The following is a 26653-nucleotide window of genomic DNA, read 5'->3' on the forward strand; positions in this document are numbered from 1 at the left end:
GGATAACGACGCCTACACTCGGGGTACAGGATAACGACGCCTACACTCGGGGTACAGGATAACGACGCGGACACTCGGGGTACAGGATAACGACGCCGACACTCGGGGTACAGGATAACGACGCCGACACTCGGGGTACAGGATAACGACGCCGACACTCGGGGTACAGGATAACGACGCCGACACTCGGGGTACAGGATAATGACCCTGACACTCGGGGTACAGGATAATGACCCTGACACTCGGGGTACAGGATAATGACGCTGACACTCGGGGTACAGGATAACGACGCTGACACTCGGGGTACAGGATAATGACGCTGACTCTCTGGTATAGGATAATGACGCTGACACTCGGAGTACAGGATAATGACGCTGACACTCGGAGTACAGGATAACGACGCTGACACTCGGGGTACAGGATAATGATGCTGACACTCGGGGTACAGGATAATGACGCTGACACTCGGGGTACAGGACAATGACGCCGACACTCGGGGTACAGGACAATGACGCCGACACTCGGGGTACAGGATAATGACGCCGACACTCGGGTTACAGGATAATGACGCTGACACTCGGGGTACAGGATAATGACGTCGACACTCGGGGTAAAGGGATAATGACGCCGACACTCGGGGTACAGGATAATGACGCTGACACTCGGGGTACAGGATAATGACGCTGACACTCGAGGTACAGGATAATGACGCCTACACTCGGGGTAAAGGGATAATGACGCTGACACTCGGGGTACAGGATAATGACGCTGACACTCGGGGTACAGGATAATGGCGCTGACACTCGGGGTACAGGATAATGACGCTGACACTCGGGGTACAGAATAATGACGCCGACACTCGGGGTACAGGATAATGACACTGACACTAGGGGTACAGGATAACGACGCTGACACTCGGGGTACAGGATAACGACGCTGACACTCGGGGTACAAGATAAAGACACTGACACTCGGGGTAAAGGGATAATGACGCTGACACTCGGGGTACAGGATAATGACGCCTACACTCGGGGTAAAGGGATAATGACGCTGACACTCGGGGTACAGGATAATGACACTGACACTAGGGGTACAGGATAACGACGCTGACACTCGGGGTACAGGATAAAGACACTGACACTCGGGGTAAAGGGATAATGACGCCGACACTCGGGGTACAGGATAATGACGCTGACACTCGGGGTACAGGATAATGACGCTGACACTCGAGGTACAGGATAATGACGCCTACACTCGGGGTAAAGGGATAATGACGCTGACACTCGGGGTACAGGATAATGACGCTGACACTCGGGGTACAGGATAATGACGCTGACACTCGAGGTACAGGATAATGACGCTGACACTCGGGGTACAGGATAATGGCGCTGACACTCGGGGTACAGGATAATGGCGCTGACACTCGGGGTACAGGATAATGACGCTGACACTCGGGGTACAGAATAATGACGCCGACACTCGGGGTAAAGGGATAATGACGCCGACACTAGGGGTACAGGATAACGACGCTGACACTCGGGGTACAGGATAACGACGCTGACACTCGGGGTACAAGATAAAGACACTGACACTCGGGGTAAAGGGATAATAACACTGACACTCGGAGTGCAGGAAAATGATGCTGACATCTGGGGTAGGGGGTGATAATGCTGACATTTGGGGTACAGGCTACTGACACTTGGGGTGGCGGGGGGCTTTCTGGGGGCAGGGCACTGGGCACACGTTGGACGCCTCGTCTCCCATTTCTCGCCCTCTGATTGTTTCACATGTTGAGCGTGAAATCTTAATCCCATTACCGGATGACTTGTAATTGCGAGTGGTTAAATGATGACGGCGAATCCCTGAAGATAAGGAGGATTACTTTCATCTATTAATAAGAAGACGTGAAGGGAAAGAGAGGAGAACAATCACCGGGAGAAGGATCCGGGTAATCGGCGTCCGGTCACGAGAATGCCTTCGATTATGGGATGTCTCCGATCTGTCACAAAACAAAGATCTGCAACTTTCCAATATAATTACTGTTACAACTGTAAGATCCTTGCTTGCTGTGAATAAATAGAAGCTACAAAACTGTGCAGACCTAATGCTTTTCACAGCTGAGGTTTTGCTGCAATGTGAAAAAATTATGAATTTTCAGTCTCTAAAATACAAACAATATTTCCATTCACTGACAGCAAGCAGAAACCTTGAAGCACAAAGTATCTTAGAAAATGTCATTGTTCGGTGCATGTCCGCAGCTATGGAGGGTTTCCTGCGTGGAATTGGCGCAGGAGCGACGTATAATGTATTCATGGCGGTGTGCGATCCCGGCTCCGAGCAGCAGGACGTCCGGGGCATTCAGCGGAGCAGCTGCTGCCCGCCGGGGCCATGCCGCCTGTTTGTTTAGTTTCCAATTACAATCCACTTTTCCTGGTAAATACGTTCAGCATCTCCAGATGATCGCCGCTCTGATCAAGACGGGAAGAAGCAAAAGGAAGATTCTTTATTTCCAGCCCAAGCGACGTACGGGGAGCAGGGCCCCGACTCTGGCCCCCGGGGACATGGGACCCCGAACTCTGGCCCCAGGGGACATGGGACCCCGAACTCTGGCCCCCGGGGACATGGGACCCCAAATTCTGGCCCCCGGGGACATGGGACCCCGAACTCTGGCCCCCGGGGACATGGGACCCCGAACTCTGGCCCCCGGGGACATGGGACCCCGAACTCTGGCCCCCGGGGACATGGGACCCCGAACTCTGGCCCCCGGGGACATGGGACCCCGAACTCTGGCCCCCGGGGACATGGGACCCCGAACTCTGGCCCCCGGGGACATGGGACCCACACTCTGGCCCCCGGGGACATGGGACCCACACTCTGGACCCCGGGGACATGGGACCCACACTCTGGACCCCGGGGACATGGGACCCACACTCTGGCCCCCGGGGACATGGGACCCACACTCTGGACCCCGGGGACAAGGGACCCACACTCTGGCCCCTGGGGACATGGGACCCAGACTCTGGCCCCCGGGGACATGGGACCCACACTCTGGACCCAGGGGACAAGGGACCCACACTCTGGACCCCGGGGACAAGGGACCCAGACTCTGGACCCCGGGGACAAGGGACCCCGACTCTGGCCCCCGTGGACAAGAGACCCACGCTGCTTGGATCTGTAAATCTTCATCGTCATGTAATGACGAGCTCTCTATTCTCCATTATTCGTCTGAGTTTCAAATTCTAAGTTTTCAAAATCTCTGCTTGCCGTCTGATCACCTCCTCTGCGCTTCACTCACAGGGGATGCGTTATTAGCATTTCTTTTATAATCCGGCAGCCGGATTATCAGGACCCCCGTGCAGCGGATGTTTGAATTTATATGGGATTGTAAGCTCTTGTGGCGAGGGACCAATACTGGGCTCTCGTGCAGCGCGGTGCCGACCTTGGTTATAAATACTTCCAATGCGTCAACGCCCCGGCAGCGCTGACAGGCTCCACATCAGACTGAGCCCGTTTATCTTGGATATCGTCCACAGTCCAGATCCTCATATTTCCAAGTCTTCAGACAATGCCATAAAGTAAAGAGAAGCCGCTGGAGATCCTGAAGTGCCGGCGTGGTAGACGTTCTGGCACGGCCCCGGCACAGGCCCGCCGCTGCGTGACACGTGTGGCTGGTTGGCAACAAAAAGCAAAAACTGTCGCAGAAGGAGAAACACGATACTGAAATGTATCAGGTTGGAAATACGAAGTGCAAACATCGTCCCCCGAGCCAAAGTCACTGATCTCCGAACATCAGAACCTTCCTGTTCCTCTACAGTCCAGGGAAGGGGGTGAATCCAGGGAAGACCAGGACATTCCTGTGATCCATCATAAGACGATCCTGAAATTCTATCGGTCAGGCACAGAATTGATGTTTGGGATCATATAATGATCTGGAGAGAGATTTTAGCTCTGGAGTAAAAATTCTTTTACCTACTCTGACTACAACTGACAGCAGACTAGTGTGAGCCGCAGCCACCTCTGTGCGAGCCGCAGCCACCTCCGTACGAGCCGCAGCCACCTCCGTACGAGCCGCAGCCACCTCCGTACGAGCCGCAGCCACCTCCGTACGAGCCGCAGCCACCTCCGTGCGAGCCGCAGCCACCTCCGTGCGAGCCGCAGCCACCTCCGTGCGAGCCGCAGCCACCTCCGTACGAGCCGCAGCCACCTCCGTGCGAGCCGCAGCCACCTCCGTGCGAGCCGCAGCCACCTCCGTGCGAGCCGCAGCCACCTCTGTACGAGCCGCAACCACCTCTGTACAAGCCGCAGCCACCTCTGTGTGACCCGCAGCCACCTCTGCACGAGCCGCAGCCACCTCTGCACGAGCCGCAGCCATCTCTGCACGAGCCGCAGCCACCTCTGCACGAGCCGCAGCCACCTCTGTACAAGCCGCAGCCACCTCTGCCCGAGACGCATCCATCTCGGTATAAGCGACAGCCACTCTGTGTGACCCATGGCCACCTCTGTACAAGCCACAAAAACCACCTCGGTATAAGTTGCAGACACCACCTTTGTGCAAGCCATAACAACCTCTGTGTGTGATTCGCAGCCTTCAGTGTGATCCGCAGGCATCTGTGCGTGATCCGCAGGATCTGCAGGCCTCTGTGCGTGATCCGCAGGATCTGCAGGCCTCTGTGCGTGATCCGCAGGATCTGCAGGCCTCTGTGTGTGATCTGCAGGCTTCTGTGTGTGATCTGTGTGATCCGCAGGCCTCTGTGCGTGATCCGCAGCCTTCTATGTGTGATCCGCAGCCCTCTGTGCTGATCCGCAGCCTTCTATGTGTGATCCGCAGCCCTCTGTGCGTGATCCGCAGCCTTCTATGTGTTATCCGCAGCCCTCTGTGTGTGATCCGCAGCCCTCTGTGTGAGCTGCAACCACCTTTTTCCCTTTTATCTCCATCCATCTGTATCTCTTTCAGCAGATTTCATGCTTCAGATTTAGGATTATCATGTCAGATGCACAAATGTTACTATGGGATGTAACCCAATATCCCCCAGAAGTCATCCCGCCACCTTCAACCATCCTGGTACAGTGCGATCACCCTGCTTGTTACCCCAGGGGGTGCTTTACATGTCCCTACAAACCGCCCATAAATCTCATGGCCTCGTATTAGGTTTCCAGTACTATGTCTGATCGGGAAAAGCCTCCAGCGCTGGAACCGGAGACAGATTATTTACACGGATTTTACGGATCTCCACGTTATTGACACTCAGGTTACAGGGGCGAGGCGGGCGAAGACGAGAAACAAACGAAAACTGGGCTAGGCAGGCAAAGACGGGAAACTAACGAAAACTGGGCTAGGCGGGCGAAGACGAGAAACTAACGAAAACTGGGCTAGGCGGGCGAAGACGAGAAACTAACGAAAACTGGGCTAGGCGGGCGAAGACGAGAAACTAATATAAACTGGGCTAGGCGGGCGAAGACGGGAAACTAAAGAAAACGAACGACTGCAAGACTGGACTGCGACTCTCACATGAATTCATGTTCATTTGTGCGACATAATATTCATGTTTCTTCGTTATATGGATTTCTGAAAGCCGGGAGACACCGCTGCGATCAGAAGATTTACCATTCAGCACCCTACGACTTGCAAATATCACTTTGTGCAAATTCTCAGCCTCATGCGTCACAGACTCGATGGGGTCAGTAAGATCAGAGCGAGTGCACGGTTAATAAACGCTTCGATCCCATCGAACTCGTCCGCCACCGCCGCGCAGAGTAACTCATCACCTGTAGGATGGATGATACCGGCCGGCGTCGGAGCAGGTGACAGGCACGCATCATAATACACAATGCTCCTCACCCCGCAGAGATACAGACTCCTCACACAGGTCGTCTAGGACGGGTATTATTATGTGACACGTCCATTACTCTCCAGGGACCCTGGACAAGGACTGTTTATTGGTTTCTGGTCCAGTGGGATCCAGCAGGACAAAGGCCACAGATGGAGAGCAACTTCCTTTCACCACCTGTTAACAGCAAGTTTAGTCTTTAAAGTGACCATCCCCCTCCTCCATCCACAACACAAACACAGGACTATGAGGGCTGGGGGGTCTGCACCGCTGTGACTTTAAATAATGCAATCAATCAGTCATCGGTGACAAGGCCGGTGTCAGGGGTAGGAAGGAGGGGGTCCTGGTACAGAAACACAAGCACTGGAAACGGTAACAAATCCCAGAAAATATCTAACACATAATACAAAGCCCTCGACCCGCCGCACAGCCGATACCGCCACTCATGTGTCAGCGACAAAGGCGAAAGCCGCTGCCAGACTCCTCTGTCCTCCTCCTCCTACTCCTCTATCCTTCTCCTCCTCCAGACTCCTCTGTCCTCCTCCTCTTTCCTCCCTACTCCAGACTCCTCTGTCCTTCTCCTCCAGACCCCTGTCCTTCCTCAAGGCTCCTCCCCCTCTGTCCTGCCGACTCCTCCTCCTTTGTCTTCCTCCTCCTCCAGACTCCACTGCCCTCCCTCCTCCCCCAGATCCCTCTTTCCTTCCTCCAGACTCCTTCTCCTCTGTCCTCCTCCAGACTTCTCAGTCCTCTACAGGCTCTTCCAGACTCCTCTGACCTCCTACTTTGCCCTCCCTCCTCCTCCAGACTCCTCTATCCTCCTACTTTGCCCTCCCTCCTCCTCAGTCCTCCTACTTTGCCCTCCCTCCTCCTCCAGACTCCTCTGTCCTCCTCCTTTAGACTCCTGTCCTCCACCTCCTTTTTCCTCCAGACTCCTCTGTCCACCACCTCCTTTTTCCTCCAGACTCCTCTGTCCGCCACCTCCTTTTTCCTCCAGACTCCTCTGTCCGCCACCTCCTTTTTCCTCCAGACTCCTCTGTCCGCCACCTCCTTTTTCCTCCAGACTCCTCTGTCCGCCACCTCCTTTTTCCTCCAGACTCCTCTGTCCGCCATCTCCTTTTTCCTCCAGGCTCGACTGTCCGCCATCTCCTTTTTCCTCCAGACTCCTCTGTCCGCCACCTCCTTTTTCCTCCAGACTCCTCTGTCCGCCACCTCCTTTTTCCTCCAGACTCCTCTGTCCGCCATCTCCTTTTTCCTCCAGACTCCTCTATCCTCCCTCCTCCTCCTTTGTCCTCCAGACTCCTCTGTCCTCCTCCTCCTTTGCCCTCCCCTCCTCCTTCAGTCCTCTGCAGGCTCCTCCAGACTCCTCTGACCTCCTACTTTGCCCTCCCTCCTCCTCCAGACTCCTCTATCCTCCTACTTTGCCCTCCCTCCTCCTCAGTCCTCCTACTTTGCCCTCCCTCCTCCTCCAGACTCCTCTGTCCTCCTCCTTTAGACTCCTGTCCTCCACCTCCTTTTTCCTCCAGACTCCTCTGTCCGCCATCTCCTTTTTCCTCCAGACTCCTCTGTCCGCCATCTCCTTTTTCCTCCAGACTCCTCTGTCCGCCACCTCCTTTTTCCTCCAGACTCCTCTGTCCGCCACCTCCTTTTTCCTCCAGACTCCTCTGTCCGCCATCTCCTTTTTCCTCCAGACTCCTCTGTCCTCCTCCTCCTTTTTCCTCCAGACTCCTCTATCCTCCCTCCTCCTTTTTCCTCCAGACTCCTCTATCCTCCCTCCTCCTCCTTTGTCCTCCAGACTCCTCTGTCCTCCTCCTTTAGACTCCTGTCCTCCACCTCCTTTTTCCTCCAGACTCCTCTGTCCGCCACCTCCTTTTTCCTCCAGACTCCTCTGTCCGCCATCTCCTTTTTCCTCCAGACTCGACTGTCCGCCATCTCCTTTTTCCTCCAGACTCCTCTGTCCGCCACCTCCTTTTTCCTCCAGACTCCTCTGTCCGCCACCTCCTTTTTCCTCCAGACTCCTCTGTCCGCCATCTCCTTTTTCCTCCAGACTCCTCTATCCTCCCTCCTCCTCCTTTGTCCTCCAGACTCCTCTGTCCTCCTCCTCCTTTGCCCTCCCCTCCTCCTTCAGACCCCTCTATCCTCCTCCTCCTCCAGACTCCTCCTGTCTTCCTCCCTCAGAATCCTTTGTCCTCCCTCTTCTTCTATCTTCCTCTGTTCTCCTCTGCATCTTCCTCCAGACCCTTTTCTCCTCCTAACTCTGTGTCCTGAAGACTCCTTTGGCAGAAACTTATTTCATGAAGAATAAAAGGATTAACCATTGGAAATTCAACAAGTCAGATCCTTCTCTCCCCTGGCATCATCTGTCCCAGAAAAGTTGGGAGGCCCCCACAGAAATTAGACTCTCGGCCAATACCACAGATATCTGGGGACTAAGAGCTACTGTTCGAAACGCATCCGTGAGCCTCTGACATAGAGCTTTTTTACTATGGAAGTTTTTAATTATTCTAATAAATGTTGTTTTTAATCCACAATTAATTTTTCCGGATAAGTGGTGCTGGACTTCTTTCACCTTTGGATATCTGGGGGTTCGGTAGACTTTAGTCTAATGTGGTTTTTGCTACCTAATCTAAGGGCAGAAACTTTGATTCCAGCAATGTGTTACTTACTGAGCCGCTTGCTATAGTTTTAATAAAATCACTGTTTTATCAGCAGATTTTCATTAAAGGACTAGTTGGCCTGCTGTCGGGTAGTCCTCAATATTCATGAGCTCTGTATAACCCCGCCCCCAGCATTGGTTGTCAGATTTCTACATAGGCCAGGTGGTAGGGGCAAGGCTATATAGAGAAAGCAGACTATCAGTGGTGGAGGGTGGGGTTATGCAGAGAAAGCAGCCAATCAGTGGTGGAGGCGGGGTTATACAGAGAGAGCAGACAATCAGTGGTGGAGGGAGGGGTTATACAGAGAAAGCATCGGTGGTGGAGGCGGGGTTATACAGAGAAAGCAGCCAATCAGTGGTGGAGGGAGGGGTTATACAGAGAAAGCAGCCAATCAGTGGTGGAGGGAGGGGTTATACAGAGAAAGCAGCCAATCAGTGGTGGAGGGAGGGGTTATACAGAGAAAGCTGCCAATAAGTGGTGGGGGTGGGGTTATACAGAGAAAGCGGACAATCAGTGGTGGAGGGCGGGGTTATACAGAGAACGCAGACAATCAGTGGTGGAGGGTGGGGTTATACAGAGAACGCAGACAATCAGTGGTGGAGGGTGGGGTTATACAGAGAACGCAGACAATCAGTGGTGGAGGGTGGGGTTATACAGAGAACGCAGACAATCAGTGGTGGAGGGTGGGGTTATACAGAGAACGCAGACAATCAGTGGTGGAGGGTGGGGTTATACAGAGAACGCAGACAGTGGTGGAGGGTGGGGTTATACAGAGAACGCAGACAATCAGTGGTGGAGGGTGGGGTTATACAGAGAACGCAGACAATCAGTGGTGGAGGGTGGGGTTATACAGAGAACGCAGACAATCAGTGGTGGAGGGTGGGGTTATACAGAGAACGCAGACAATCAGTGGTGGAGGGTGGGGTTATACAGAGAAAGCAGACAATCAGTGGTGGAGGGTGGGGTTACGCAGAGAAAGCAGCCAATCAGTGGTGGAGGCGGGGTTATACAGAGAAAGCATCGGTGGTGGAGGCGGGGTTATACAGAGAACGCAGACAATCAGTGGTGGAGGGTGGGGTTATACAGAGAAAGCAGCCAATCAGTGGTGGAGGCGGGGTTATACAGAGAAAGCAGACAATCAGTGGTGGAGGGTGGGGTTATGCAGAGAAAGCAGCCAATCAGTGGTGGAGGCGGGGTTATACAGAGAAAGCAGCCAATCAGTGGTGGAGGGAGGGGTTATACAGAGAAAGCATCGGTGGTGGAGGCGGGGTTATACAGAGAAAGCAGCCAATCAGTGGTGGAGGGAGGGGTTATACAGAGAAAGCATCGGTGGTGGAGGCGGGGTTATACAGAGAAAGCAGCCAATCAGTGGTGGAGGGAGGGGTTATACAGAGAAAGCTGCCAATAAGTGGTGGGGGTGGGGTTATACAGAGAAAGCAGCCAATAAGTGGTGGGGGTGGGGTTATACAGAGAAAGCATCGGTGGTGGAGGGTGGGGTTATACAGAGAACGCAGACAATCAGTGGTGGAGGGTGGGGTTATACAGAGAACGCAGACAATCAGTGGTGGAGGGTGGGGTTATACAGAGAAAGCGGACAATCAGTGGTGGAGGGTGGGGTTATACAGAGAAAGCGGACAATCAGTGGTGGAGGGTGGGGTTATACAGAGAACGCAGACAATCAGTGGTGGAGGGTGGGGTTATACAGAGAAAGCAGCCAATCAGTGGTGGAGGGTGGGGTTATACAGAGAAAGCGGACAATCAGTGGTGGAGGGTGGGGTTATACAGAGAAAGCGGACAATCAGTGGTGGAGGGTGGGGTTATACAGAGAACGCAGACAATCAGTGGTGGAGGGTGGGGTTATACAGAGAAAGCGGACAATCAGTGGTGGAGGGTGGGGTTATGCAGAGAAAGCGGACAATCAGTGGTGGAGGCAGGGTTATACAGAGAAAGCAGCCAATCAGTGGTGGAGGGTGGGGTTATACAGAGAAAGCAGACAATCAGTGGTGGAGGGTGGGGTTATGCAGAGAAAGCGGACAATCAGTGGTGGAGGCGGGGTTATACAGAGAAAGCATCGGTGGTGGAGGGTGGGGTTATACAGAGAACGCAGACAATCAGTGGTGGAGGGTGGGGTTATACAGAGAAAGCGGACAATCAGTGGTGGAGGGTGGGGTTATACAGAGAAAGCGGACAATCAGTGGTGGAGGGTGGGGTTATGCAGAGAAAGCGGACAATCAGTGGTGGAGGGTGGGGTTATACAGAGAAAGCAGCCAATCAGTGGTGGAGGGTGGGGTTATACAGAGAGCAGACAATCAGTGGTGGAGGGTGGGGTTATACAGAGAACGCAGACAATCAGTGGTGGAGGGTGGGGTTATACAGAGAAAGCAGACAATCAGTGGTGGAGGGTGGGGTTACGCAGAGAAAGCAGCCAATCAGTGGTGGAGGCGGGGTTATACAGAGAAAGCATCGGTGGTGGAGGCGGGGTTATACAGAGAACGCAGACAATCAGTGGTGGAGGGTGGGGTTATACAGAGAACGCAGACAATCAGTGGTGGAGGGTGGGGTTATGCAGAGAAAGCGGACAATCAGTGGTGGAGGCGGGGTTATACAGAGAAAGCAGCCAATCAGTGGTGGAGGCGGGGTTATACAGAGAAAGCAGCCAATCAGTGCTGGAGGGTGGGGTTATACAGAGAAAGCAGCCAATCAGTGGTGGGGTTATACAGAGAAAGCAGCCAATCAGTGGTGGAGGGTGGGGTTATACAGAGAAAGCAGCCAATCAGTGGTGGGGGTGGGGTTATACAGAGAAAGCAGCCAATCAGTAGTGGAGGGTGGGGTTATACAGAGAAAGCAGCCAATCAGTGGTGGGGTTATACAGAGAAAGCAGCCAATCAGTGGTGGAGGGTGGGGTTATACAGAGAAAGCAGCCAATCAGTGGTGGGGGCGGGGTTATACAGAGAAAGCAGCCAATCAGTGGTGAGGGTGGGGTTATACAGGGAAAGCAGACAATCAGTGGTGGAGGGTGGGGTTATACAGAGAAAGCGGACAATCAGTGGTGAGGGTGGGGTTATACAGGGAAAGCAGACAATCAGTGGTGGAGGGTGGGGTTATACAGAGAAAGCGGACAATCAGTGGTGGAGGGTGGGGTTATACAGAGAAAGCGGACAATCAGTGGTGGAGGGTGGGGTTATGCAGAGAAAGCAGCCAATCAGTGGTGGGGTTATACAGAGAAAGCAGCCAATCAGTGGTGGAGGGTGGGGTTATACAGAGAAAGCAGCCAATCAGTGGTGGGGGCGGGGTTATACAGAGAAAGCAGTCAATCAGTGGTGGGGGTGGGGTTATACAGGGAAAGCAGACAATCAGTGGTGGAGGCGGGGTTATACAGAGAAAGCAGATAATCAGTGGTGGAGGCGGAGTTATACAGAGAAATCAGCCAATCAGTGGTGGGGGCGGGGTTATACAGAGAAAGCAGCCAATCAGTGGTGGGGGCGGGGTTATACAGAGAAAGCTGCCAATCAGTGGTGGGGGCGGGGTTATACAGAGAAAGCAGCCAATCAGTGGTGGGGGCGGGGTTATACAGAGAAAGCAGCCAATCAGTGGTGGGGGCGGGGTTATACAGAGAAAGCAGACAATCAGTGGTGGGGACGGGGTTATACAGAGAAATCAGCCAATCAGTGGTGGGGGCGGGGTTATACAGAGAAAGCAGCCAATCAGTGGTGGGGGCGGGGTTATACAGAGAAAGCAGCCAATCAGTGGTGGGGGCGGGGTTATACAGAGCTCAGCATTTAGAGAATTGCTTGATCTGCAGCAGAGAAAAGAGTTTTTAATCAAAACTGCTGCAGGCAGGCCAGTCAGTGACACATCGCTGGAATCAGGGTCTCTTGCCGTATATTATGCTGTGCTCAGATGGGGTTACAGATTCCTTTAATTGATGTAGGAAAATTACGTGTCAGGGTTTGACTGACTCTATAGTACCATAAGTCCAGGTGCGGCCCTGACCTGACAAACAACGTTTTATGATTCATTCTACTATTTCTAGTAAGAATAGTTCTAATATTTCTGCTCCGCGAAGGAAATGTCTCGTTTCCTGTCCGAACGACGTTTATTTTCTACATTGGACCAAGAAACAAAAAAAAAAATTGCCGGATTTGACTATTTTACGTTATCATCCATATGAAGATGACAATGGCTCGTGACAATGGCATCTCCAGATCACACGAGGCTCTTAAAGGGGCACCAAAGACGTCGGCGGGGGGGGAAGCATCTGCGCTAAACTAATATTTACAGGGAGAGTAAACAAATCTGGTGATGTCACAATCAGCGATGTGTGCAGCAAACACCAGTAATGAAGTCCATTCAACAGAGAAGGGTCCTCGAGTCGCCTCCATCATGACGAATGTGTTTGTAGCAGCGTTCTCATGTTTACCGGATACATATAAGGCGTCACCAGAAGCCTCCCCAATGATGGGGGTAGTAATCGCAGCGCTGATTCGCTACAGTTCACACAGACAATTGTAGTGATGATGATCTAGGGCACCACAATGATCAGACGCAGATCTGACTCCACCATTCTGCATCGATGAGCTGGGTGCATTGTATATGGAGGAGTCGTTCCTTGCCAGCAAGCAGAGGACGGCAGACACGTTGCGCGCAGGAGGAAGCGGCGCCACCCTTCTCTCTATATATATATATATTGTCGGACATATGTTTCCTGAAAGTGAATTCAGGGAAGTGTGCGCCAAACAATGGAGAAAGACTGCTGAAGAGCAGAAAGGTCTCCCGAGAAGGGGTCCGGAGACCCCAATATTATAGAGAAGAGCAATCTGTGAGCACACCTATGATAAAAAGTGACTTCTCCGGAGTGGACATGTCGGGCGCGGGGACAGGGATGAATGGACTCCGCAGCCCGGATCTTATTTCCTTGGGGAATATCTGACAACAATAACTGCAGTTTATCTGACTGGAGGGGAAGTTTATACAGAGAGGGGGGTAGAGGCGGATACCAGACATACGGCCATTATTACTCTGTACAGGAGTGTTAGTAATGGGGGCAGTGACTGTCGTCACTGTGCGTGAAGAGAGAAGTTGTCACCGATAAATTACACAACAGATGATGGTATATGTGATGTGAAAATGTCATGGTCATTGAAAAAAGGTCTCCAGAGGCGACACTAGATGTAAAGCGAAGTCACAACGGATGGGATGCCGCATCGGAAACCAACATCATCACTGCCCAGAAGATGGGCGCTGGCAGTAAGGAAGGTGGAGGCTGGGAGGAGGCATGGCACAATGGACAGTGAGGAAAGGAGGCAGTGTCTGTAATATGGGGGTATAGGAGAGATTGGCATCATTGAAGGGTGGATGTAGGGAGGATTGGGGGGTTATAGAAGGTGGGCAATTAATTAGGTGAGAAGTGGGTTGTATAGGAGGGAGTGGGGTGTAGAGGATGGTTGAGTGGGTTATAGGCAGGTATCAGGGAGTTATAGTAAGGGATGCAGGGTTATACAAGGGGGTATGGTTATAGGAGGGTATAAGAAGAGTTGCGGTGCTGCAGTAGGTGTGGAGGGGCTATAAGAGGGGGTATGGTTATAGGAGGGTATAAGAAGAGTTGCGGTGCTGCAGTAGGTGTGGAGGGGCTATAAGAGGGGGTATGGTTATAGGAAGGTATAAGAAGGGTTGCGGTGCTGGGGTAGGTGTGGAGGGGCTATAAGAGGGGGTATGGTTATAGGAGGGTATAAGAGGGGCTGCAGTAGGTGTGGAGGGGTTATATGGGGGGACAGGTTAGTATGGGAACCACACCACAGACAGATGATTGTGAGACGCGCCGGCCTCGCAGACATGACTCAGTGTCCTGTGACTTTCCGTCCGGTACCTGCTCCCATTATTATAATCGGGTTTTATTTCACGCGGCCATAGACCTTTCATTGAGAAATTAATTTACATCACATTAATGAGTTTATAGTTGATGCAAAACTCATGACGACCGGAGGAGACAACGGGGAAAATGTGCGAACAGAGAACTCACTGTGGACGCATCGTACGGGGCCGCGGTCACATAAGGACAAGAAAGACGCCAAGGAAAAGTCTTAATAAATGTCATTATATCAAAGAACATAATGAGGAGATGACCGGGAAACGTCAGCCCCCGAGACACCTCTCCGGAGGTCTCCACCACTAATGGCCACCATTACAGCTTCCCTAGTACGGAGGGCTTCGCTCACATCTCGTTATGGGGGCATCGCCGGCTGTATACCTCTGACGGAAAGATGTAACATATCCCATGTATAGAGCGTCCACAGTCACTGTGGTTCAAGAACCAGGAGGCTCAGGATGAGGAGATCCTACCCACAAGAGGGACGGAAGTGGATGTGATTATCCATGCTGCATCTGTGATACAATGTTATAGCTCTATATTGTGTCTTAAAGGGAATCTGTCAGCAGGTTTTGCCATGTAATCCGAGAGCAGTCTGATGTAGGGGCAGAGACCCTGATTCCAGCAATGTGTCACTTACTGGGATGCTTGCTGTAGTTTTGATAAAATCCCTGTTTTTTTCTCCTGCAGATCTAGCAGTTCTCTGAAAGTCTTCTAGTGATAAAACCCACTGTCGTCAGCGAATTATCAAAACTACAGCAAGCAGCCTAGTAAGTGACACGTGGCTGGAATCAGGGTCTCTGTCCTTACTTTATGCTGCTCTTAGATTAGGTGGTAAAAACCTGCTGACAGATTCCCTTTAATCAATAGAGGAGGAATGGGGACGATCTGCGGTGTCGATGAGGGATCTTTAAAGGAGCAGCACAGATAATAAACAGACAGCCCCCTTATTAACAGATGACTACTCACTTTAATAGCTTTGCCAGTCCCCGTCTCCATCACAGCTAACATAGAAGGGGGCTGGCTGACTGCTCATTTCTCCAGCCATCTTCTATGTATCTGCAATGCTTAGTCGGCCCGTCCGCGTCTACACATGGGCTGTGATGGAGAAGGGGTCTGGCTTGGCTACTGAACTGATCAGTCCACCAGCCCCCTTCACTGAACCCAGAACCAGGGCTGAAGTGGAGAACCCCGTTATCTAATGTGTAGATTATTGGGGGGGGGGGTTCTTTCTAATAAGCTCATGGAGGAGGGGGATATATTGTATATAATGTTTATTAATTTTTTTTTTCTAACTTTTGCCATTTTTATATTTTTATTTAAAAAATCTAAAATAAATTTAATAAAGATTTTACAGAGGCGTACTAATTTCTACATCCCTGGAATAATGCGGATCCGTCACCGCCTGTACTTCATGTCCCGGCATAAAGAGCCACAATTAGATCTGCCAAAGGCGTTTCAAAGCCGCGTCCCCCACCCGGGGTGCATGTATATAATCGGCAGCCGCCGGACCCCGTGCTGTAATTAGAGGAAGAACTTCCAGCAGCATGAAGTGAATGTTCTGCGGTGAAACCCGCAGAGCGCAGAAATCCAGAGGACGGGCAGAGAAGTCACCGTCCTTAAAGGGCCAGGTGCAGCTACCCTCCGCATGCACAGATGTGGTAGAGCTCTTCTCCATGACAGATGTGACCTGTGTGGGGGGCAATTACCTACAGTAATGTTAACATCTTCAGTTCATTCATCACTGGCTTACAAATGGGGGCGCTATTGCATTGATGTCTATGCAAGAACTAGTTTCTCCGAATGGTGGTGAAAAGAGGTGCTGCAGCAGCACATTCCAAAAAGATATGATGGGAGTCTCCTCATATTACTCATCTCTGATTCCTGCTGTATAGAGCTGCAAAACTCAGAAATCCCCTAGATCTGAAAGTGCAATGGTACCTCCTCCTCAAGGGGGCTAGAGTCTCTCTATAAATGATAATCCCGCTCTCTAACTCCAGATCTATCCCTATAAATGATAATCCCGCTCTCTAACTCCAGATCTATCTCTATAAATGATAATCCCGCTCTCTAACTCCAGATCTATCTCTATAAATGATAATCCCGCTCTCTAACTCCAGATCTATCTCTATAAATGATAATCCCGCTCTCTAACTCCAGATCTATCTCTATAAATGATAATCCCGCTCTCTAACTCCAGATCTATCTCTATAAATGATAATCCCGCTCTCTAACTCCAGATCTATCTCTATAAATGATAATCCCGCTCTCTAACTCCAGATCTATCCCTATAAATGATAATCCCGCTCTCTAACTCCAGATCTATCTCTATAAATGATAATCCCGCTCTCTAACTCCAGATCTATCCCTATAAATGATAATCCCGCTCTCTAACTCCAGATCTATCTCTATAAATGATAACCCCGCTCTCTAACTCCAGATCTATCCCTATAAATGATAACCCCACTCTCTAACTCCAGATCTATCTCTATAAATGATAATCCCGCTCTCTAACTCCAGATCTATCCCTATAAATGATAACCCCACTCTCTAACTCCAGATCGATCTCTATAAATGATAACCCCACTCTCTAACTCCAGATCTATCTCTATAAATGATAATCCCGCTCTCTAACTCCAGATCTATCCCTATAAATGATAATCCCGCTCTCTAACTCCAGATCTATCTCTATAAATGATAATCCCGCTCTCTAACTCCAGATCTATCCCTATAAATGATAATCCCGCTCTCTAACTCCAGATCTATCCCTATAAATGATAACCCCACTCTCTAACTCCAGATCTATCTCTATAAATGATAATCCCGCTCTCTAACTCCAGATCTATCCCTATAAATGATAATCCCGCTCTCTAACTCCAGATCTATCCCTATAAATGATAACCCCACTCTCTAACTTCAGATCTATCCCTATAAATGATAACCCCACTCTCTAACTTCAGATCTATACCTATAAATGATAATCCCGCTCTCTAACTCCAGATCTATCCCTATAAATGATAACCCCGCTCTCCAACTCCAGATCTATACCTATAAATGATAATCCCGCTCTCTAACTCCAGATCTATCCCTATAAATGATAATCCCGCTCTCTAACTCCAGATCTATCTCTATAAATGATAATCCCGCTCTCTAACTCCAGATCTATCCCTATAAATGATAATCCCGCTCTCTAACTCCAGATCTATCCCTATAAATGATAACCCCACTCTCTAACTTCAGATCTATCTCTATAAATGATAATCCCGCTCTCTAACTCCAGATCTATCTCTATAAATGATAATCCCGCTCTCTAACTCCAGATCTATCTCTATAAATGATAATCCCGCTCTCTAACTCCAGATCTATCTCTATAAATGATAATCCCGCTCTCTAACTCCAGATCTATCCCTATAAATGATAATCCCGCTCTCTAACTCCATATCTATCAATATACATAACCCCACTCTCTAACTCCAGATCTATCCCTATAAATGATAACTCCGCTCTCTAACTCCAGATTTATCCCTATGAATGATAACCCCGCTCTCTAACTTCAGATCTATCCCTAGATATGATAACCCCGCTCTCTAACTTCAGATCTATCCCTATAAATGATAACCCCACTCTCTAACTTCAGATCTATCCCTATAAATGATAACCCCACTCTCTAACTTCAGATCTATACCTATAAATGATAATCCCGCTCTCTAACTCCAGATCTATCCCTATAAATGATAACCCCGCTCTCCAACTCCAGATCTATCCCTATAAATGATAATCCCGCTCTCTAACTCCAGATCTATACCTATAAATGATAACTCCACTCTCTAACTCCAGATCTATACCTATAAATGATAATCCCGCTCTCCAACTCCAGATCTATCCCTATAAATGATAATCCCGCTCTCTAACTCCAGATCTATACCTATAAATGATAACTCCACTCTCTAACTCCAGATCTATACCTATAAATGATAATCCCGCTCTCTAACTCCAGATCTATCCCTATAAATGATAACCCCGCTCTCCAACTCCAGATTTATCTCTATAAATGATAACCCCGCTCTCTATAATCGCAGCTGTATAACCGATCGACGCAGGCGGCGACTCGAAAATGAAAATAAGGCGATTTGCAGAACTCAATGAATTTAAAGTGATAATTTATCTTTGCTCTTCCTTTCCGGCTGAATACAAATTTAAAGGGATAGCGCATCAATTTCACCCACCAGTGGAAATACTGATTAATTACATGTAAATCTCCAGTGGCTGAGGTCTCTTACACGGTCTAGAATCACAGCTTAGAGTTATCTCCAGAGATAGGACGGATGAGGAACAGAAGTGAAATCATCTGCTGGGTCTAGGAGAAAATATCTGCATTCGTGGACTTCAGCATCAAGCACAGTACGGCGGCATCACACACACACACAAAATACTTTAATGAATTAAAGACTTCCAGACACATTCCCTCATTCACCACTTTTAAAAAAAAAAAAATCCCATGCGGGTCCGACGTAGTGCACTGAATCCGACGTACAAAGCCAATGGAGACTCGTTCTGAAAGATTTGCAAACAGCCACATCCGGGTCACACTGCGCTGTGCGAGACCCGGCGACTCTGAACAGAGGTGACGTCATTGAGTTACTGACGTCGCCGGTCTTCAGAGTCGCGGGTCCCGGAAGTGGCTGTTTGCAAAGCCTATGGAGTGTCAGAACAAGGCCCAATAGGATTTGCACGCCAGATTCAGTGGACTACGTCAGACCCGCGTGGGAACATTTTTTTTTTTAATAAAGTGGTGAAGAAGGGAAAGTGTCTGTTTTATTTCTGTGTTTTGTGTGCATGTTCTTTTCAGCTTTCCATTCACTGGACTACGCTGGATTCACTGGACTACGCCGGACCTGTGTCGGATTTTTTTTTTTTATAAAATGGTGAACCAGGGAACGTGTGGGGCAGTGTTTATTTTATTAAAGTATTTTTTTCTGTGTTTTTATGTTTTTTTTTGTAGTACTGGGCTAGTAACGAGGGTGTCTCTCCATTACTAACACCAGGGCTTGACGGCAGCTGTTTTTGGACAATTCACAGCTGACATTAACCCCAAGCACCATTACCCCGATTGCCACCGCACCAGGCCAAATCGGGAAGAGCCGGGCAAAGCGCCAGAATTGGTGCATTTAATGTGATGCATCACTTCTGGGGCGGCTACGGGCTGGTATTTTTAAGCTGGGAAGGGCCCAATAACAAGGGACCTTCCCAGCCTGATAATAACCAGGGACCTTCCCAGCCTGATAATAACCAGGGACCTTCCCAGCCTGATAATAACCAGGGACCTTCCCAGCCTGATAATAACCAGGGACCTTCCCAGCCTGATAATAACCAGGGACCTTCCCAGCCTGATAATAACCAGGGACCTTCCCAGCCTGATAATAACCAGGGACCTTCCCAGCCTGATAATAACCAGGGACCTTCCCAGCCTGATAATATCAGCTCACAGCTGTCTGCTTTACCTTGGCAGGTTTAATATCAGCTCACAGCTGTCTGCTTTACCTTGGCTGGTTTAATATCAGCTCACAGCTGTCTGCTTTACCTTGGCTGGTTACAAAAAGTGGGGGATCCTACATCGTTTTTTTCATTTATTTATTTATTAGGTTAATAGATGTACAATAAGCTCCACATGCATGGCTGTGAAATAATATATCTAGCTATTATCTATCTATCTATATCTTTATATAGAGTTTCTTTCTTATTTTTCAACTAGCTTTATAAGCTACCAATAGCCATCATTGCGGAACAAAAACACAGGTGAAAAACGCATCAAAAACATGTGTATTATCCGCTGCGTTTTTTCCTGCCAAGAGATGTAGAAATGGTGCAGAAATTTCTGCATCCAAATATTCAACGTGTGCACATAGCCCAACGCTCCTGTGAGGGTCCGGGGTTGTTGCCAGGAAGAGCAATAGGGTGACTGGAGCCTATAAGATAGGGGATAACTTACTGATCACTGGGGTCTGATCACTGGGACCCCCAGTAATCCCGAGAATGGAAGGTGCCTCTGCCCGCTCCATTGTCTAAGGGATTGCTAAAAATAATGGATCGCTGTTCTCAGCTTTCGTCAGCAGTCCCATAGACAATGACTGTAACAAGTGAACACCACTCCATTCCTGGGATTGCTGGGGACCCCAGTGGTGAGACCCCCATAGATCAGCTAGTTATCCTATGGGTAAAGTAGAACTTTCAGTTCTGGGAATACTCTGTGTATTGAATTATGTTTGGTTGTCTTGTAAGGATTTCCCTGCACTGCCCCCAGAGGGGGAATGCAATACTGCATATTACAGTGTAACACACAGAAGTGTGGGGTCCTCCAGACTCCGTTTTCTGCAGCTTTTCTCTAGTATAGGGGTATTTGAAAAGGTTTCTTCTTTTATAAATTGTGCAGAAAGAGAAAAGCAAAAATCCAAAAAAAATGGTCAAAGTAGCAAAAAAAACAAAAACAGAAAAACCCAATGATGGTGAATATTAGTGAGAATATAAAAGAGAAAGCCAAGCAAGAAAAGGAAGGGAGAAAGCAAAAAATGTAAGAACATTAAAAATCTTAAAAATTAAGAGATCTGAGAATGGAAGGAACCGAGAAGCAGACAGACGACATTAGTCATTAAAATAAAAAAAAATAAAAGAGACATTTGCGACGAACAAGACCTCATTTAAAATCACTCTGCCATTTCTCCGTGCTGAGATGAGAGCACTTTAACACTGGGAGGTCCGAGCGTCCGAAGTCTCCCCCCACCTCTAATGACACGGCTAAGGAGAGCGCTCTATTAGGAGCTCTGAGAACTGTCTCTGAACCCCATGATTCTTCATTAATACGTCCAGGTCTTTGGGAAAGATGCGATGTTCGTTAATTATCCGCGGTGACGAATCTGGAACCCCCAAAATAAATCTGTATAATGTCTGCTAAGCACATCCAAAAATACTCCGAAAAATGGAAAATCAAGCCCCCCGCCACGACTGGAGCTCACTGGAGAAGCCGCCATTACTCCCCGTCTAGTAGACTCCCCGGCTTCGTGCCGCTCCAGCTTGAACGTCTCTTGTCTGCGTAATGGAGTAAAAGTGACAGAAAATCAATGAATAATTCCCATTTATAATAGCGGACGGTGGAGCGCGGCCTCCGCAACTAAAATGTGAGGCTGCCCTCTAAAGAGCTTCCTCCAAGGTGGCGGCCACGTAATCCACCGTCTAGGCTCATTACACGTATCGCGGAGGTATGAGGTGCGATGACCTCGCTGCTGAACAATATGGCTGCGACGGGGAGAGATAAATCCCGCTGACCGGAAAGGTGACGGGGGATGACACCGCCGAGGTCCAGCTCTTAGGAAGCCTTTTCTGAGTTTGCGCCACCTTGGAGGCCGCCCGGCGCCGCAGTCACGTTTACTGGACATGATCCATTTCCTAAGCAGACAATTAGAATTGTCGCAGTGCGTTCTCCATCGCGGCTTCCACGCTCCGACGCGTTTTATGTCATTCAATAAAAGCATTGGCGGCCTGATCAGCGGATTTCTGCCCTCCCAGAAGCGGCGTCTCAGTGATGGCGCAGTCGCCGCCGCAGTCTTTGTATAGATGTAGATATGGGCGGCCATTATGGCGGATTTGCTGAGTCAACGCTGCGTCTAGTAATGGTTCTCTGTATAGAGCGAGGAGTCAATGGAGCGCGGAGAGCAACGGTAAACACAATTAGCTGCAGAATGGAGGGTTTTATCGTGGCCGTAAACGCAGAGCGAGAAGTAAATCATGAGAAGGCACAGCGCCATTACCACCACCACCACCACCATCATCCGCAGCAACACAGAGCCAGGGCAGAGAAAGAACGGAGGCGTCTGCAGAGGTGACGGCAGAGATACAGATGTAGCAGAGCTGAACGGAAGATCTCCAAACACACACTGAGCGCCGCTGAGCCCGAAAGGGTGTAATTATGGCCTAACGTAGGAGATGTCACCTGCAGTCCTATGTAACACCACAGAAAACACAGTGATAACTCTCTGAGTACAGATACTGTGTAATCTGTGATGTTACATAGGACTGCAGGTGACATCTACTACATTATCTGTAGTCAGAGAGTTATAACTGTGTTTATCGGTCATGTTACATAGGACTGCAGGTAATATCACCACAGATATCACAGTGATAACTCTCAGTGTACAGATCATGTAGTAGATGTCACCTGCAGTCCTATGTAACACCACAGATAACACAGTGATAACTCTCTGAGTACAGATAATGTAGTAGATGTCACCTGCAGTCCTATGTAACACCACAGATAACACAGTGATATCTCTCTGAGTACAGATAATGTAGTAGATGTCACCTGCAGTCCTATGTAACACCACAGATAACACAGTGATAACTCTCTGAGTACAGATAATGTAGTAGATGTCACCTGCAGTCCTATGTAACACCACAGATAACACAGTGATAACTCTCAGTGTACAGATCATGTAGTAGATGTCACCTGCAGTCCTATGTAACACCACTGCTAACATATAACCTATGCACATACAGTAAGCAGTTGCAGCAGGGCAGGTTGCATGATGACACTATTATACACAGTTCTTCCTTTTTGTGCCGCTGATTATGATTTTTAGGTCTTGGACCATTTGACGTTATAACCGCAGGGAGAGAAGAGGGCGACGCGCAGTATATCGTGCACATCCATCGCCCGTCAAGGCCCATTAGTGATACCTATGACCCCCAGAATCCTCCGTCCTACAGATATAACCCGGGAGATGCTTCTCTGTTATTATCTTAAGACAATAAAAATCCAATTGTTCGCGTCACTCAGCCGGGGAGAGGTCAGACGCTGCACAGGGACAGACCCCCACAGGGACGGACCCCCGGCGACAATGGCGACCTGTGACCTCCGCCCCAGCTGATGGATTGCAGCTCCTGGTCTGTTGAGATCCGCAGACAGATAATCTGACAGGTAAACTCTAGGAGGAAGAGGGTCATTAGAGGATACGCTGCACAGACGGGCGGATATTTCGGATTTTACGCCATTAATACGCCATTTCCTAAGTTCTATTATCACCTGATCGCTAACGATGGCTGACCAGCGATATCTCATGTCCTCTGGGCTGAGAACGAATCTTTCGCCATTTATTATAATGACTTTTGTCTAATTCGCTATTTGACAATTGTGACTTTTCCGCGTTTTGCCGGTGAGACGATCGGTGGATCTATCACTCAGCTCCTCCCGTCCTGTCGGCCTTTTTTTTTCTCGGATTCTTCCTCCCGTCTCCATCTAATAAACATTTACCCATCTCCCGGCGATTTCAGACATTTTGTTCCTGATCTGATTTATGTGATATAAAATTTCTCATTTAACCCCGGCCAAGCTCAGCCAATATAAATGAGGTCCTCGGGGGGGGAAGTGTGGAGCGGATCTCCGGAGCTTCACTCTTCTTCAGGGAGAGGATTGAGAGGCTCCGATACTCATCATCCCGAAGCCGTCAGCCAGACGCCACCGCAGAGCGATCAATAAAGCTCCCCTGACCACAATGGCCGCTCACAGGGATGAGAATATTACAGATACTATACCCTCTACAGCTCATGTGTCGAAAGATGCTGCAGAACTACAAGTCGCAGCTTAACCTGCCAGTTATACACAAGGCCGAGAGAGCCTGGAGCCAGAGATCGGCTCAGGATTTCTGTTTTACAGTGTATGCATTTCACTTAAAGGGATTCTCCACCATGAAAAAAAAATCTAAAAGGGGATAAAAGGAAGCCTGGCCCGAAACGTTCTGCCTTATTGACCCCAGTTTAGAGCTTGTTCAGATTGGTTACTATGGAAGTTCTGTCTGACAACCACATTTAAAAGCTTGGAACTATTGTGAGGTAACCATAGTAACCGGAATGGAACAAGTGTTCACCTCACTACTATAGTGGAATCCATCATGGAGCTTTCCCCACTGTGCGTCTACGACCGCGCACAGTGACATCCAGGTCAAGGCGACCACCCTCGGTGGGGGGGGTCTCAGCAGCCGGACCCCACAATCATACATTTATCACGCTCCCTGTGTATTGTGTTTTACAGGAAGGTCGTCTGACCCTTTCTTACATCTCTCTGCACTTTCGGCTATTATCCAGAAGGAGCGGCAATGATTGTGAGCCGGGGTTCCCCTTTATCACATGGGTTATTATAAGAAGCCATCACCCCCTCGCCTTCAAGAGGACACATACTGTCTTATCACCTTGTATGAAGTCGGTGCCTTTCTTGTACTTCTCTCCGATACCTTATCTAAGGACTGGTGCCAAAGCCCAAGATGTGGTGACACCGGAGAGGTCTACAGGGGGAACACAAGCACTGCACCAGGCTCTTCCCAATACAAGGCTTTGAGGCAGCAGACTGGCACTGAGTGCTAGAGTTTTGTGTTATTATCCTCCTCCATAGTGGAGCCGTCCGATAGTGGCCATTCTGGGCACGGACAACACACGCCACAATGTATGGCCCCAGATTTATCACAATGAACCTCGGTTGACATTTGCCAGTTTATCGAGGTGGTCCCGGGGGAGGATATTCTGTACACTGCACATCGGACCCCCGGAGTACTCCAAATGTATCCAGTCTGGATATGACCCATGAGAATATTATTTTACCCAACGTTTGCTCTATTCATGTACTGTATATTAAACCAATAGACCTTAAAGGGACGCTGCACGCTCCATAAATTATAGCATAGCCACCTTATATTTGGGTGAAAATAGCCCTTTAATAAGTGTATTAACTGCATGGATGGACAGTAAGAAAAGCACATCACTGGTAGTCCCTCTAATACATCTGGTACAGGTGGTCTTCTCCATACTGACTGTACCTACGCCTTACTTGGTGACTGAGATTCTACCACAGACCCCGCGGCCACATCCCACTTACGTGCCACCTCCAGAGACGCGTTTCGGCTCACTGATTCTCCGAGGTAGTTCCGGGCCACACAGATATAAATCCCTTCATCAGGTTTACTCCGCCGTCCATGTACAATACGCAGGAAAAACAGGGAGCCGCTGGGCAGCAACATGCGGTGGGACCGAGGGTCGTCCTTGTCCGTCTCCACGCGCTCGCCATCTTTGTACCACTCAATAATGGGTGTCGGGCGGCCCTCTGCCTTACAGTTTAGCGTAGCAGGTTCCCCTTTCGAGACAATGTGATCTGACGGGTGCTCCACAATCCTGGGGGGGAAATCCTCCAGACGAGGCCGGGATCCTGAAACAGGAAGATCAAAACTATCAGAAACAGCCCATAATACCAGACATCCCATAATAAGCCCACATAGCAGTGTATCTAAGCTTGCCATGTGTGATACTGTGATGCTGATCTGCAAATGTCAACTTTACAGTTTTTCAATAGACCCTATAATTAAAAGCTGCGCTGAGCGAGCGGCGCTGATCAGACCCACATGTCGCCAGCACGTCGCGCGCCAAGATCACAAGTAAGGAAAGCTCCACCATTGTGCAATGGAAAGCTGTGCAACGTCTCATCATCTCCCCCCATCTCCGCTGGCGGTCAGTGAAGGAAACATTAAGAACCTGACAGACACATACAAGTGATACTTCTCCGATAACTGATGGTTCCCACAGGACTTACTACAGGGAATCCCTGCTGAATATGAGACGGCTCTTTTCATTTCCGTTTCCTGGAGGACCCCGAGAATCTGGATTCAAGGAACCTGATCTGGAGAACACGAGCAGTCAGGACTGCAGACTGACAGATGACTGCACTGACACAATATAACAAACTATCAGAAGGGAGAATTGTGTGCTGATGAAAACCCGTCAGCAGGATTTCACTCCCCAAACGATTTATATCAGCGCGTCGTGTCGCTCTTACAAAGACGAGTCCAGCAAGACCTTTCCATGGCCGGTCCGCTCCTCCGTTACTGAGAGATCAGCATCTGAACTGATATACAAATGAGGCTGAAGTGCTATGGTAGATCTGAAGCCTCTGTCGCTCCAGCTCTATTCCTTGCCCAGCGCCGCCTCATCCTGACTGATCTGAAGCCTCTGTCACTCCAGCTCTATCCTCCACCCAGCACCGCCTCATCCTGACTGATCTCAAGCCTCTGTCACTCCAGCTCTATTCCTTGCCCAGCGCCGCCTCCTCCTGACTGATCTGAAGCCTCTGTCGCTCCAGCTCTATTCCTTGCCCAGCGCCACCTCATCCTGACTGATCTGAAGCCTCTGTCGCTCCAGTTCTATTCCTTGCCCAGCGCTGCCTCCTCCTGACTGATCTGAAGCCTCTGTCGCTCCAGCTCTATTCCTTGCCCAGC

General features: G+C 49.7%; 1 protein-coding gene across 3 annotated transcripts in view; it reads right to left on the reverse strand.

The window, feature by feature from the left end:
- The window catches only part of ROBO3 (roundabout guidance receptor 3), a 403271-nt gene that overhangs the window by 65719 nt on the left and 310899 nt on the right, over positions 1-26653 (reverse strand). For all 3 annotated transcript variants that reach the window (XM_073657372.1, XM_073657370.1, XM_073657373.1), the window contains exon 2: positions 25264-25590. In XM_073657372.1, the coding sequence (XP_073513473.1) occupies positions 25264-25590 (327 nt within the window). The remainder of the gene's footprint in view (positions 1-25263; positions 25591-26653) is intronic.

Source organism: Phyllobates terribilis, unplaced genomic scaffold (assembly GCF_046119375.1).
Source record: "Phyllobates terribilis strain yellow unplaced genomic scaffold, ASM4611937v1 Scaffold_12__6_contigs__length_324123572, whole genome shotgun sequence".
Classification (NCBI taxonomy): domain Eukaryota; kingdom Metazoa; phylum Chordata; class Amphibia; order Anura; family Dendrobatidae; genus Phyllobates; species Phyllobates terribilis.